Below are 16,100 nucleotides of genomic sequence, written 5' to 3'. Positions count from 1 at the left end.
GCTCAGGATCAGCCAGGTCACATTTAAACCAGCATCTGCCAAGCTTCCACGTCTTCCCAAAACCTGTTTTCCCTGCTCTGTTGAACAGCTCATGAGTTAGGGCTTTGCTGTGGAAATGCACAAGCCTGACTCGTTTCTGCAGTCAACCCAAGCTGCAAGGCAATGAAGCCACAGGAATGATTCTGCAGGAGTCATCTGGGGTCACAGCAAGTTGTCCTCAAACTGAGCTAATAAAATAGGTTAGACTGCAGTCAGCACTTTGATCTCTGGTGTCATTCCACACTTCCAGGACAATACACAGGAAAATACCTGCACCTGACCAGAATGGGGCAGGCTTGGGAAAAGCCAGGCTTACTAGCTCTGTGTCCACCACAGAGGTGCATACAGCACTGGGCTCCCTCAGGATCCGGCCTCTCACTGCCCCTGGCCTCTGGGCTGCTGCTAAATGAGGTCTCTGCAGAACACTTCCCTCCCGCAAAGCCCCTTTGTTGCAGTGGTCAGACTGCCCCTCCCCTTGGTGGACACTGCTGCTCTCACTCTCCCATGAGTAAGCCAGCCTGGAATAGCATCTCTTCAGCTACTTCAGGTCAAAAAAAAAAAATCTGAAACCGTGACCCTCGTTTTCAGTAATTTGAGCATTCAGCTCGCACTCACAACACTGAAATTCAGGCCACAAATCTGTTCCTTTTTATGCCTGCAGATGGTTGCTTCATCTCCCTACAGATGGTACCCTGAAGCCAAGCAAGCTTTGGCTTTCATGCAGAACTCCAAGACTACTATTTGAAAAAATTCCATACAAGCTGCAACAGTTTTCCAAGGAAAGACAGAAGGCTGTACTTGTGACAAAAATCCTTTATTAAACTAGATTCTGTAAATTCCGTTTCATATTAGAAATTCTAAATGCAAATTACAAAACTATTTCAGTAAAAAACAAAATTATAGTTAACAGCAAAAGTACAACTTTATACAAATAAAAAAATCTCTTTTTGTTTTAATTTAAAAATAGAAATTTGTATCTTCCAATGTACTGGTCCTAACAGCTTTCACAACTGGTAGCTGCAATACTAGGTGTTTTCACATGCATATTCACATCTACTCATTTAATCCTCTGCAGAGTTTATTTAGCTGATACAGCATGAACAGTTGGGCTTCGGTTGGGTTTTGAGGGGGGATGTACCACATGATATTAAAAGCAAAAGCCAGTGTCATTAAGTATTGTCAAGGTAGCCTGAAATATTTTTTAAAATAAATTTTTGCCCTACTACTTTCACAATCAACTGAAATGGTTTTCAACAGTCACATTACTTCAGACAACTTTTCTCATTGCACCTCTACCCTTTTTTTTTCCTTTCTCTAAGATCACTCATCAATGTTAGCACAAGTATTCATTTTGTATATTAAAAAATGTAATTTTCCTAAATTAAAACTTGGGATAACTATTAAAATGTTTTGTAAAAGAAGACACAAAAAGTCACGTATTAAGGGTTACCATTCATCACCATCACATGCTGCTGAAGAATAGAATAGAAAGTGCTACACAAACAGCTGTACATTATTTCAGAGTGCTGGTGACAATACTGCTATTTTAATTTTAAGATGATACAGAATTTACACGATAGCTCAGGTTTCTCATGGGTTCTCACTGCAAGAGACATCAGAATGGTTGGAACTTCTAAAATATAACCTACTTTGAAACACCACTTTGAAATAATTATATTTCAAAGAATTAATCCCAGAATACATTATAAAATCATTCAGAGAACTACAAGAACTTGTGTTGTTTTTCTGGAATATTGGCAAGTAGCTGAAGGCACGGAGATCCTTACTGATAAAACTCTACTTATTTTTACTCCGTGCATTGATCTTCGGACCTGTTCTGTATCCAACTCAGCATAGCTTTTAAGCAAGTGCTTGAGATCCTTCAGAGGATCCTTACATTTTCTCCAAGTCAGAACTGCAATGCCTTATTTTGAACTGCCAAAGCTGGTAGAGGCAAGATTGGTTCTGCCAGTGTTATGATTTTAAGCCATCTTTCCATCAAAGTTTACCTGGTAGTCAAACAACGCATGCTAGGTGAATGACCAGTCTACCCCAGGCAGGGCATTCAGAGTATGTTCATGACCTCAACCTGCACCCCAATGAAAGCCAGTGAAGAGAGGAAAAGTATTCCAAACTGCTCTTGAGCTGTGTATTTCTCTGCTGACTCTGACAGACTGAAGAAAAATTCTCCTAGCACTGGGTAGAGCTGATTTTACCCTGAATATTTTTAATGTATTTATCCAAATAAGACTAAAGGATGAAAAAATAGTATGAAAGGGCACTGAAGCTCACCAGGAACAGTTCCTTTCTGAAAAGTCTTAGCCCACTCCCAGAGACTGTTTATGCACTTTTAATTCTTTAATCTCTTTTGTCCCCTTAAGCTTGCACTTTTAGCGTGCAGTGGTATTTTTGAAAGAGGCTCAGGAAGTGGCAACTTCAAAAATATTCCTGAACACATTGGTCAGAGCATTTTCTGGGGAAGTGAGAGTCAAGTGCAATCATTCTCATCTACTTGCTAAGCCAGAAGAAGGCAAAAAGCTGTGTTTCTCATCTCCAGGGTAAAGTTGTCAAGTAGATTATGATGAACAGATGGGCAAGACGACAACTTTTTCTGCTTGTCTTTTGAACTAAAATCTAAGCTGTCTTTGTCCATGTCAGGAATGGTGTGAATATGCTGAGTGAATCAGGCTGCCTCCCAAAACAACCAGAAGTGTTGGCACTTGCTTGTTTACAGGCACATCTCTGTAGGGCTTGGGCACCCAAGCAGCTCAACACACAACAGCCACCCAGGCCAACCAACAGGGACTATACTGCAAAGAGCTGTCCCAGAGAGCTGTAACTCCATTTGGTATAAACAGCAGCACTAAGGAAAACCTGTTCAGGAACAGAAGGAAGTCCCTTGGTCCAAAACAAAGATTTTGGCTCCGCTGAGATAATTCTAGCATTTGCAACTCTGTACAGCTGATAGTCTGAACTATTGTCTTGAGGCCGAGTGCCTAAACAGCATCTCAGTCCATTTTAGGCACTGTCACAGAGTGTGGATTTCACACAGGACATCATGCAGTGGTAGAAAAAACTCTCTTAGTTCTGTATGGGGACCACAGATCTTTTGTATTTCACTCACTGATTCCCAGAGCAGGGCAGAGAGAAGGAAACAGAGAAAAGACACAATTCAGATGAATTAAGTACCCACAAAAAATATAGAACTTATTACGGCAGTCTATTATTACAGAAAGAGTCCCTTTGATTAAGTATTACTCAAGCTATTCTTCCACTTGAAATCACCAGGAAAATATTACTGTATCTACTGAAGCATGACAAACTCATTTTTAAGTCTACCATGCATCATAGTCACTGTGTATGTATTAGAGTAAATACAGATATATTCAGGAAACATCATGTCTTTCAGCCTGTCAGCAACTTATACAGACACATTTTCAAGTGAAACCTCTTTCTGTGGACAGCTTTTCTCACAGAAGTTCTTCATTTATTATCATGTATGCAAATTGCAGAACTTGCACACACATATGGATTCATATACAAACTCTATGTGCATGAAGTTCCTCGATAAAATTTACTGCAAAGTGGTTAAAAATTTAAAAATTCCTCACATTAATCCTCAATCTATTAATATTATTCCTAATACACAACTCACACCTGTTCTGAAAAAGCCATACAATAAAAATTCATATGCCTTTCAGGAGGCAAAGATATAAATAAAAATAGTGATGTATTCTAGAAGATATTTCTATTAAAAAAGTGTTCTGATTGTTTACTGGAAACACTTGCGTAAGTAGAGATGTTTATATTTCTTTTTTGAAGGGTTTTGTTTGGGGTCTTTTTATGTTGTTTTGGTTTTTTACACAGATATTTCTAGATGCTGATGCAACACCACCAAAATCAGAGTAACTCTTGTACTCCCAGATTTTCCAGTTAGGCAATTACTTCTGCAATATTAGCATTCACTTAGATGTTAAAAATACATTTAAAACGTCTCATAATCATATTTTCTACAAGGAAATCACCAAACAATACACAGAGAGCGAGGACATCATTATTAGACACTTGTGAAGTAAAACAGTACTGCATTTGCTGAATTTAAAAAGCCACAAAGAAAGAAACAATTTTAATCCAGTAGGTGGATCTCCAAAAGAGACTGAATAACAGCATTGTGGTTTTCCTTTAAGAGATCACACTAAATCTGCCAAATTACCAAACACACAGCTGGCCTTAATGCACAGGCCTTCTATGCAACCTCCTTCAGTATTTGGAGAAGTTTAGAATGAAGTAAGGATAACAGAACTGGTCAACTCATCATAACATAACCACTAAAAAGACACCAGATTTTTAAAGAAACCTGGAAATACTCAGCACTCTGATGTAACTGGATTTGAATTACCAGTAGTTGCTCAGTTTCAGCCTCTCCTTTGCTCTTCTGAAGGGTTTAGCACAAAGTTCTGAATTACAAAATAACTTTGTACAAGATAATATGTTTTAGAAGTACAGAAGCCACAGCAATCAAGACGTGCAAGGGTCAAAAGGCAGATTAGGTATGCTAAGAAGGTCCTTATATTAAAAATTGTACCTTAACTTCTGTTAAAAAGATCATATATTTCTCAGCAAAATTCTCAATCTGCATTTCTGAGACTTCAAATGCTTTAAAGAATCTTCCATCTTCCTTTTGCAGGTTCAAAAAAGTTCTATTCCACACAAAAATTTATTGGGAACATACTGACAAATCCACTTGCTGTAAATTGAGACCAGTTCTTTAAAACAGACTAAAAAATACCAGTGCAGTTGTTCAAAACATGGGGGTTTTTTTCTGTTACCCAGCGATCATCTGACACCTCAGTTTCCATATTCCTCTTTCCACAACTCCTCAATTCAGCATGACTTTCAGGCAGCCTGGTTTTATTTCTGTGAACCTATGCAACAAGAAAAAAAGAAGCTTCAACATGTTAACTATATGCAATGCCATCACCTTCAATTCTCATCAAACATATGGAAAGTGCTAAGGTCCCCAGTCAAGAATATGTGCATGTGAGAGTCAGGAAATCAGCATTATGTCCTCAGATGTGACACGGAAGGAGGACTTTTCAGTGTCTGGAGATAAGAAGACCTGGAAAAAGCAGACACTAAGATGAAGATGAGAGCAAAGAAAAAGCTGCCCAGTATTCCTGGTTATATTCATTCTGTTCCTCTATTTCTGTTCCCCTTTTATTCCCTCTTCTTTCAAAATGGATTTTTATCCTTCTATTTTGTAGAAGCCAAGGAGGAAATGGGAAGTCATTGCCGTTTTTGAGTTTCACCTTCCTACACTGCTCTATATAAAAAGCAGCAAACACACTGGTGCCAGCCCAGACTTAAATTGCTATCCCTCATAAACTGAGCACTAATGCAAGTATTGGGAACAAATAAAAAGCAGGATTAACAACTTTTCACAGTAAAGCTAGCGATCTTGAACGGAAATATGGAATTAAACTATCTCAGTGGAAAGGATCTAACATTTAATAGGTGCTACACAACTGCATGGGATTTGTGAAACAACCGACTTAATTTAATCTGAAACAGCAGACCTGCCCTAATCTGTGTAGTAGTTTAACAGCATTCTAAAACTAAACTTCAATTTTCAGTTATTTAAATGTGGGTTAAGAAAAAAAAAAATTATCAGTAACAAAAATCTAAACTCACCTGAAGTTGTGGCTTGTGAGGTATCGGATAGCTGCTGGTCTGATGCGAGCAACTCCTCCCTGACTATGGCTTCCTCTTCCCGTGATCACACTGAGATATGGTTTACCACCACTCTGCTGGTACTCTGCAACAGCAGGAATTGCAACGGTAAAGTTTTCCTCAGCAGAGACTTGGCATGCAGTATAAGCCTTCCATGCATTCTTGTGAAAACTCTCACTACTCATTTAGAGGGTTGCTTTTCCATGATGGATATGCATATTTTATTTTCAAATAGCAATTTTTCCCCGTTCTGAAAAAGTCAAACTTTTGAAATCTAGATTGCTTGCAAAATGCATACTGTGATCATCACAAAAACCTTCCGATTTCATAGAAGCTTTACTGTTTCTGTCATCTAATGTTCAATTGGAATTTACATTCTGTGATATAAATTTCAATCGCGAAATTAAAAGAGGTGGGTGTCATTCACTGAATTCTTAAGTGGTGCTTCTGTATTGTTTCATGTTTTATCTTAAATTAATGTGAATAAAGAAATAACATTTTAGTGAATAAAGAAATTAAGAAGAAAGAAAATATAAATCCAGCTTTTGACACTTATGTCACATTATTTGGACTATCTTCTGCTATGTTGGAGCATGGAAATCAACAGATCAACACATGCCATGAGTTTTATTAGGGCACTTCTTAGCCCTGATAACAAAAGAAACTGCTCTCTTCCCAGAGATAAGAGCAACCTAAACTGATGAAGAGTTTGAAAAAGAGGAAAAACAAAAAAACAAATTAAACTGGATTCTCACAACTAGTCAAGATTTGCCAGTTTGGAATTATCAGTTCACATGACTTGTTTTTTCAACTACTCTCCACCACACCATAACTTTGTTTAGGTTTTATATTTATTTACTGTTAATTCTGCCAGCAAAAAAAAGTTCCCAGTATTGATCCTTTTCCCATGTATGTACAGTGAAATTAACTTCTTTTTTTTTTTTTCAGATTTAGGTCAATAGACTGAACAGAGAGCCCCTACTAGCAATTTCAGTGTTGCTGATTTAAGTACAGTTCTGGAAATTTAGTTCTAAAAAGCATTAGTTTACAGTTTAAATTACACCAATGTCACTGCAGGAATTGCAACAGATAATGGAATCTAATTATCCCTGATGCATATTGAAAGACAAGGGTTATCTAAAGCCCCACTGAACACTTTTATTTATACTCTGTGGAGTAGCTGATTCAAAATATCAGGTTTGTGTGGCAGTACCTTGCAGAAGCATTCCCAGTGTACCTAAATTTAGAGGGTAAACTAGTAATGCAGAAAATTGATCTTTTTACAGCGTGGACAATCATGAAGTACTTGAACTCTCAAGCAAAACTGCATAAAATGACATTTCTGGAAGCAGCAGCATTCTGATCTCAAGTGATGCTGCCAACAAACTGAAACAGAAGTTTCTGAAAGGTAGCTCAAATCTCACACTTTCATGTAAGAAGCTGAAGACAATATCATCACTGTTGTTAGAATTCCAACAGAGTAATTTTTCTTTTAAGATTATAAAAGCAACATAGTTGTGACAAAGCAATGCAATGGGGACACATATGTTTGCATCATCACCTCAGTAAAAATGTCATGAAGGACAGACCAAGTATTCAGTAATAGTAATAAAAGGGATAAAACACAAGGAAGAAGATTTACAAAGAAGCAGGGGGAGGGGGGCAAGACAGAAAGCAACAAGAATCATTGTCATGTCAAAGAAAAACAATTCCACTGGGGTACTTTGAAAACAAGACAACACAAAGCCTAGCTGTTTTTAACATACATGTTATTAAAGCACATTCATTCCCTGTAATATTGCCACGTATCATGATTTCTTAATAGAAAATGAGAATCATTTTTAGGGGTAAGAATTATTACCTAAACCCTACCTTCACTCTTCTCCTGCAATACTCTGGACAACTGATTCACAGCTTCATCCACATGGAGACCATGCAAATCCAACACATTCATAGGCAGCAAGGAAGTATTTACTCTCTCAAAGATTTGCACAGCAGCAGCATGGTTAGCTTCTTTCATCTTCTGCTCATGAAGGCGACCCTTTATTCATAAGCACAGGGACTATTACACACCGAGAAATAATTTAAGCTCCACACTGCTCAGTGGTTTCAAAATAACAGCACTGGCAGGGTGCTTTTAGTTCAAGTTTGAACTAGTAAAATTTATAATTCTAGCAGAACTTCTGCAAGATGCTCAGTGAGACCTACTCATAAGAAGATTTCATTAAATCTGTTTGTGAGAAAGTACTCAAAGCTGGCACAAAGACATTATAACAAAAGCCTCACAAGGAGAAAAAAAAAGGCAGAAAAGACACAAAATCAGAAGGTCTGTACATAAGCTAGAAAGTTACTCTCCATAATGAGTTGCAGATTTATTTTCCTAACAATAGATTTTTTATTTCCTGCAAGTATTTTGCTAAAACTATAATGAAACTGTGTCAGAGAAACTGCCCAACAGATTAGGAAAAGCCTGCTGACTGCTGTATTTGAGGTTAATTCTTTCGAATGCATTCCCAAAATTTCAGACAAGCCAAGTGTAAACACTAATAATAATAACACCACCAATAATAATAATAACAACACTAATAATAATAATAATAATAATAATAATAACAACAATAATAATGTTGTCTGTCATCTCTCCTAATACTTTTGGACATCTTTTATGACTGACAAGGTCAGTAAGTCTCTTCTGGAATGAGGGCAAGGAGCAGTACAGTTAGTCACCTTACTACAGAGTGAACAAGTACCAACTCCTTCCCATGAACCTTGCAGTGGTAGTATCTGAGAGATCAAAGCAACAAATTATGTCCTTGAAGATCTGTTGGCACAGTCTAAAAAGGAATGGAAGGAACTCCAGGTATTGGACTGACAAAGGCTCAAGAGAACAAAAGTGAAAATCTGTCTTACGCTTTCTTAAAATGGATCACCTGAAGTGTGCTAGTGTTAGACCCAAGACAGCAGCTCTGTAACCCACTTGCAAAGGATTCCCAAGACAAAGGTCACCAAGCATAAAGTATTTTTTATTAATAAAGGTAGCTTAGTTTGCCTTTTTATTACCTAAAGAAAAGTATATGATAAATAAATTTCAATAGATTTACAATAGATTGTATTTGTTCTTATGGATAAGAACAAAAGTAAGACAGGACTTGAAATTGTAATTCTATTTAAAATCCTGCACATCTTTGTCTCAAAACTTCAAGAATATATGAAATAGGGTAAAACACATAAAAACCATAAAATGTTCTTTATAAAAATTGATAATCTGTACTTCCTACATGCACAGTAACAATCTAAACATTTAGAGTTACACCACTTACATGAAAGCTTTTTGAATAAGCAAATTCAAGTGAATTATTATTACATTTTTGTTCTGTCATAATACAATTCAAAGTTTAGAATTAAATGCTTCTATAATGTGAATTCTTACTGAATTTTCATATCCTATTGGATCAGGGGAAAACTACAGCCTTTGAAGATATTTGTAACGCATTTTTTAAGCATGACGTCAAGGGAGGGGTCTCCTGTGAAGGCACCAAGAAGCCAGTGTAAAGGAACTTTGATTATAAGAAGTGATGAGACTTAAAACCAAGACTAGGATCAACAGCACTGATCAGCAGTACTCAAACTGGTACATACTAAGAAATGTGCCTACATAAAGACCAAAGAGCTTGTGCTCCAAGGCCAGAGCATGCAAGACTGATCAGCAGCAGATCTACAGTCCATAACCAGATGTATCGTGAAAAGCATGATATACACACCTCATTTATCCCAACCCAAGACAGACTGCAGCCATAAAGATAGTCAGAATGAAGAAGCGAAGACAGCAGGCAGCAATCTTGCCCAAGATTTATGGAGGATGAAGCAAACAAGATTCTGTGGCAAAAGATGACATCTTAACACCTGTCTGACTCCTATAAAGTACAGAAGATGTGTCTAAGAACAGTTCAGCACCAACATATACAGAGGATTCAAAAAATTATGTTTGTTGCAGTCCATGTCACACTCCAGTGAACCTAGCCAGACCACTTGGACACAAATCTTGGTGTTTACAAGGATGTGATGTGATGTGAAGAGATCTAAGACAAAGAAGCATGTGTGACTAAGCACTAGATACCACCTTTCATGAGGTCTCACACCAGATTTGGTTACGTTAGCTTCCTGGGCCAGTACCATTAATAGTGGAAGCAAATTTACTTGTGATTGTCAATATAACACACAGGGAACAGTGACCAAATTCATCAACTCTAGCAGGCATGATGTTTTCCTTATCACTTCCAATTCAGGGTTTAAATACCTCCTTAAGTTCAGACAAAAAGCACAATATTTTTGTTTACCTGATGTGCATAAAAGGCCGCCACAGGCTTCATACCCATGCGATAGGCCTCTCCAGCCTTTTTCAAACATTCCTGTCTCTTTTGCTGGTGACAAAAAGCTTCTGCTCTTAAATCATCATATTGTGGATACTCAAAGTCTTGAAACATTTCACACAGAGAATCATCCTCTTCCTTACTTTTTTTTGCCTGTAGGAATTCGGATTGTTGAAGTTACGGATGCATTGCAGGGTGTTTTCATCAGCAGAGTTTTGGCTATGTTTGTAACTACGGTTAAAAATATATAAATACCTTCTTCTCACGGTTCTTTGCAACGCTGTAGGAAGAAACATTTTCATTTTGCTGAGCAGTTTCTTGAGCTATAACTGTTTGTACAGGATCTGCCTCCAGAACACAGTTCAGAAACTGTTCAGTTTGTTCTAAAGAATAGCTGTAAAGGATAAATAAAAAATGTGACTTTACAAATATATATTAATAGCTGCTATATTTAACTCAATTCATTATAACACACGCTGATATTGTTACAGAACTAGATTACAATGAAAATAAACACTGGAATAGAATATTCCAGCTTATTAAAGAAAGGCTTGCAAACTCATTGTAGGGCATTACTGGCATCAATACACATGCAGTCTTGGTCAACTGAAACATAACTAAGGGGCACTTGAACATTAAAAGGAAAATGACATAACTGAAATAAATTGCATCGTACCTTAATCAAAGAGATATTAATAAATGCTGCTCTTTGGGCTGAGTAAGATAGTTAATCTTAAATCTTCTCTGGTCAGGGTTAGATAGTTCAAACTAATTTAAAGCTAGCTCAGTTTTCTGAAACCCTAATGAGGGAAAATCCTTGTATTTTTAGTCAAACTTTGTTTTCAAATTTAATTAAGTAAGACATCAGTTGCCAACAGCTTTCTAATAAGCCCTTTTTCTTCTTTAGTCTTGCTCTTCAGTAAGCTAACAGGAGCAGACTGATCAAAATTAAAGACAGATTTTGGGAAAGGCAACACTATGAGGACCATTTTGAATGTGAAAAATGAGATGGTGAAATGTTTGAATTATAAAAATGGATGAAAGATATATTTTAAACAGGAAAGATTTTTATAACAACCAGAACAAGCAGCATGACTGACAAGTAGGTATGCAAACCCATATGTAGAGACAGACATTCAAATGGCCAAGAATGAAAAAAGATGTTTCTCTTGGAAAAAAAGTTCACTTCTCAGAAACTTGGATTTAAGAAGGTAGACATGTATCTCAGAATCATAATGCAGAAGAGAAAAAGAGAATGTCAGCAGAAAGACATAGAGAGATGGCTCATTTCTTCAGAGTGGCTGTAATAACCAGGAAAGTACTCACGGGTAAGACCAGGTGATGATCGTGTTTTCCTCTTGGGCAGATGCCATTTCCTGCAATCCTGCTATTACCACACCCACTAATTTCTCCCACTAAATTTAAACCCCAGCTCTCAAGAAAATATGCAGTTCCACTGACAGTCAGGCAGTGGTCAATAGCAAGAGACATTCTTCTCCCAGTGAAAGAAACTGTCTATTCTGCCCTAAAAAGAAATGTGTCTAAGCTGAGTTTTATACCCTTTTTGCCTTTAAACCAGATAGCTTTTATTTAGAGTAACAAAAAGCACTACTTTGCAAAAAGCCATTCTTTAGTAGTATCTTAACTCTCAATATTTATTACTGTAACTGAGTACCATTTTTACAAAGAAGTAAAAGGATTTCTTACTTGTTGTCCCTGAAGACATCCATTAAGAAATTTTGATTAATAGTTGGAAACATTTCAAAAAGTTGCTTCTCCTTTAGTTTAGCAGCACAGTCTTTTCTGGCTGTAGAAGGAACACGATTCTACCCAGAAGACAAAAGAAATATATTACAAGTTCTTCATTAGAAAAAAATACAGTAAAGGTGGAGCCAATCCAACTTTGCCATTATTTGTTACGATTTTAAAAGTATCTACTCAGTTGGCATGCACCCACAGCAATGACAATGTGCCACATCAGCCTGCCACACTGATCAGCAGAAAGACAGGTGAGTTGTATCACACACCACTGCAGTACTCTGCAGTCTTTTGAAGTAATGCAGCTGGAGCTCCTTCATAATTTGGACAAAGTAAAATAAGGATTTTTAGGAGGGATCTAGGCTTTGGAATTTAGTCCCTGCCAGTCCATTCAGTCCAGTGCTGAGCTTGTGCAAAGTCCACCTCTTTTCTCTATATTGAGGGCCTGGGGTTGAAATAACACTTTATTATTAAGCAGCATAAACAATTTTGATTTGATGTATCTGAAGCTGTGTCTGTAATAAATATTCTTACTTGTGAAGTCATCTGAGAAGATGACATAATTATAGCCTAGAATCAATTGGACTGATCGTTCCAATAATCAGATTTAAAAAAAAAAAAAAGTGGTCAAAATAAAGCCAGGCTCCATGAATTCAAACTGAAAATAAAGCTGTGGACGTGACAATAGTTGTTATCAGAAGGGCACACACATGCAGTTCAAAGAAAGAATCCACAAGCCATTTTTCAAGTACAGGCTAATTCATCCAGCTTTCTACACCAGTTCAGAGCTCCTCTACTTTAGGACAGCTGTGTATCAGAGACTATTACAAACAAGAACGCCTGCTCTGAACATCAGTGGGGCAGTAGAGGGCAGTATCAGGCACAAGCCAAACAGGAATTCTGTGTGGAAAACAAAGAACTAGTAAAAATCTGTTAAAGAATTACTTTAGAAGAGGGTACAGAAACTTGTCTGAGATTAACCTAGAGTACTTATTTTAATGTCTCATCTGTTAGGAATGTTGTGGGTTCTCCTAACAAAAAAAAACCCAAAACATTACAACCAATTCAGTACACTTCTAAACAGGAAGTTGGCATGGAGCTAACTTTTTTACTTTTTTTTTTTTTTTTTTTTAATATTGCTGTCAAAAAGCATGGAAGATCACACTGATCTTTGGTTTTAGCTGAGCAACCAAAAAACAATTCAACCAAACACAAATGCTAACCTGGATAGTGAAATACAGCATGATATGTCTGTGAAACAACCAAAATATTATATTCTAAATTAGACTGTATTTTTCAAACAGAACCATCTACCTCAAGTAAACTCCTGTATCACATTATCAACAATACTATTTAGCATGCATTTGTCTCAAAAATTCAAGATGCACTCAGCAGCACAGGGATGAGTCACCAAACAAGACATACTCTATTTCACTATAAGTAATGAATCTAAACCACATTAAAAAATCGGTGCTATCCATACCAGGTCCTCTCTCTCCTGCATTGCTATTTCTTCAGAAATTATTTGCCTGAGAGAAACTTTCTGAATCTGAGCATTCCAGTGATCCATAAATGGAAAAACGTCTGATGTTGCTGGGGTTTTTGTCTGTACATCATTTGATGTGTCTGCAGCCGAGCTCGATTTTTTCTTCTGTATTTTGCTGTCTGCATTCTGAGATAACAGCACTTCTGAGTCATCTGTATCTATCTGCTGAAACACTGTAGGACATTCAAAAGCAGTAAAAGTAGGGTGACAAAACACTTATTAGGTTATATATACATGCAATGCCAAAATAATTAAGACAAGTTTTTCAACCCATACAGTTTGAGTTCAGTTAAAACAAGATTATTAATGCTAAAACAGAAACCAACACATTGCTTTCACCTTCTCCACTTCCATTTTCCAAAAACTGTCTGATCATCTTTATTTTTTTCGTGAAACAAAAGAAAACCATCAGACTCCCTCACCAAATTTTCAAGTGCTAAGACGTATCTTCCAGCTGTAAATCACCTTGCACACACATTAAGTGGGGGGTTGTTTGCTTTTATAGAAGAATCACAGACTCGTATGTTTACGTGCCTTTCTTCTACAGCTTAAGGACAGATGCTTAACAATCTGGTTTTCCTCTTCTACAAGTTAATGGGAACAGCATTGTTTGGTCACTAGTTTGCACCCACATTGCAGTCCAAGTCTGCAGCGGGGTTCTGCCATGGAGGGACATTTCTTCTGAGAGCTGAATGAAAATGGATTGCAAGAGATGCTAAAGCTTTTTAAACAAGACATCCATCTTCCTGCTAAAATCATCTCTGATGAACAACATGTCAGTGTTGTATTCCTGACCTCCCTTCCTCACTTGCAGAAATCTTACTCTGCTAGCAACTCTCTGGCTGCTCCTTCTCTTGCCACAGAGAATTCCTACCAAACAGCTGTCTGCTTCAACCAGAGATTCTCCAAGTTTTCTGAATGACACAAAATTATAGGCTTTATCTGGAACTAGTGATTCTGATTATAATTAACTCCTCTCCCCTCCCCCACACAGTCATAAGAGGTTGGTAAATGGATCCAAAGGCAATAAAACTTAGCTTAATAAATAAAGTCATCATTTTTCAACGGATGGAGTATTTGCAACCTAAAGTTTCAAATAATTAAATGCTTTTATAATAAACATTAAGTATTTTTACAATTAAAAGAAATACATGACATACCTTCTGCAGACAGCTTACATGATTCATCTCTCCTCTGACGCTTCTAAATAAAAATAGTAAAATCACGAATATTATAAGTTATGAATTTTGCAGGAAAACTTTGCAAGTGTTAGCTTCTAATTAAAGCAGTTTCAAAATAAGGTCTTGCAATATTTCTCAAAGATTCAGTATTTTTAAAGAAATATATTTAGGAAAAATAATTGTGAAGTGAAATTTGTAAGCTAGAATTATCTTTCTAAAAACACATCAAACCAGAGAAAACTGCCCCACTGCTAAGACTTCATAGCCTTACTTATATAAACCAAACAAAAATTTTGCCAAAATGCATTCCAAGTTTCATAGAGCTGTAAAGGAACACAGGTTAGAGAACTCATCTCAATTATTGCACGTGGAGATGTTTTGTATAGAGAATAATGAATAAAATAATTATTTTTACAGGTCAAAAAACCAATAAGGATTTTTAGCCAGTGGAATTCTTCATCAATCTTGTAGTGAAATTGTGCACTATGATCCTACTTTTCTAAAAATCTTGTTTTCATGATGAGGCACTCATGACATACCTTAAAACATCTTTCAATAGCTCCAATGATTATGACATACTGATACACTCCACACATTTAACAAACTGCTATTACATTTTATCATTGTCTTGCAAAGATAACACCTTTAGACCAAGACACATGCAGACAAATGGTCTGACAAAATACAGGCATGCCACAATGTATCATAAGCAAGAAATCTACTGACCAGAATAGATTCTTTCCATTTTTCATGAATCACTTTTGCCAAATTCAGATCAATATGAACCACACAATCCTCAACAGTTAGTGATCCTTGAGGAACAAAGAAAATATATTCATTAAAAGCATTCTATAAAAACTTACGTAAGAAATAAAAGTACAGTATCCTAGACTTACTAATTTTAACTCTGGATATTCTACATAAACTGGTCATGCATAAAAAAAAAACTTCTAAACAAAAAAGCACATTCCACAGAAATTGTTTTCAGGTGTTCAAAAATTCTGAAAGGGTAGGAAAGAAAGAATTTAACGTTAACTGTATATTGAAATATGACTACCTAGACAACAGTATTTTTCCTCCTGGTTTCAGTTTTTCTAGCAGACCCTTCTTTTACAAAGCCATTGTTGATTGAAAACAACAGTTTCATTCAGGAAACTGTAATTCCCCCTGTTCCATTGCAATCCACATGGCAACTGCTTTTCTGTACAACATAGCCACCACAGCCCAACAGCAGCCACGTCCCTCCTTTCCAACACACAAACTCAGAGAGACAAACTCCAAGCATCCCCCAAACTCTAAAGGAAACAGCAGAAATTATCATGGTATCATAACAAAAGCTCTTTTTCCTAGAAAGGGTATCACCCTTTCAAAAATAAAAAAAAAGCAAGAAGTATGTATGCGTCAAATGAAAATTTTGGGCATACTTCAGACACAATAAAACATTTTTCTGCTATAAAAAATAAACTTTCTTTTTTA

General features: G+C 36.7%; 1 protein-coding gene across 6 annotated transcripts in view; it reads right to left on the bottom strand.

Moving 5' to 3' along the window:
• Window positions 1–815: 815 nt before the first annotated feature.
• Window positions 816–16,100, bottom strand: part of N4BP2 (NEDD4 binding protein 2) — a 36,180-nt gene continuing 20,895 nt past the window's right edge. For 3 of the 6 annotated variants that reach the window (XM_038135273.1, XM_038135275.1, XM_038135276.1), the window contains 9 exons: window positions 15,351–15,436; window positions 14,604–14,646; window positions 13,381–13,616; window positions 11,847–11,965; window positions 10,395–10,533; window positions 10,107–10,292; window positions 7,642–7,810; window positions 5,731–5,854; window positions 816–4,964 (listed from right to left, as the gene is read on the bottom strand). In XM_038135273.1, the coding sequence (XP_037991201.1) occupies window positions 4,919–4,964; window positions 5,731–5,854; window positions 7,642–7,810; window positions 10,107–10,292; window positions 10,395–10,533; window positions 11,847–11,965; window positions 13,381–13,616; window positions 14,604–14,646; window positions 15,351–15,436 (1,148 nt within the window). In that variant the 3' untranslated portion in view covers window positions 816–4,918. Of the gene's footprint in view, window positions 4,965–5,730; window positions 5,855–7,641; window positions 7,811–9,530; window positions 9,684–10,106; window positions 10,293–10,394; window positions 10,534–11,846; window positions 11,966–13,380; window positions 13,617–14,603; window positions 14,647–15,350; window positions 15,437–16,100 lie in introns of those variants that run through there. The other 3 variants (XR_005256738.1, XM_038135277.1, XM_038135278.1) reach the window with 3 other exon arrangements.

The sequence above is a fragment of the Motacilla alba genome, chromosome 4 (genome assembly GCF_015832195.1).
Source record: "Motacilla alba alba isolate MOTALB_02 chromosome 4, Motacilla_alba_V1.0_pri, whole genome shotgun sequence".
Classification (NCBI taxonomy): Eukaryota; Metazoa; Chordata; class Aves; order Passeriformes; family Motacillidae; genus Motacilla; species Motacilla alba.
Note: the sequence above shows the minus strand (reverse complement) of the source record. Positions and strands in the feature narration are given on the sequence as shown.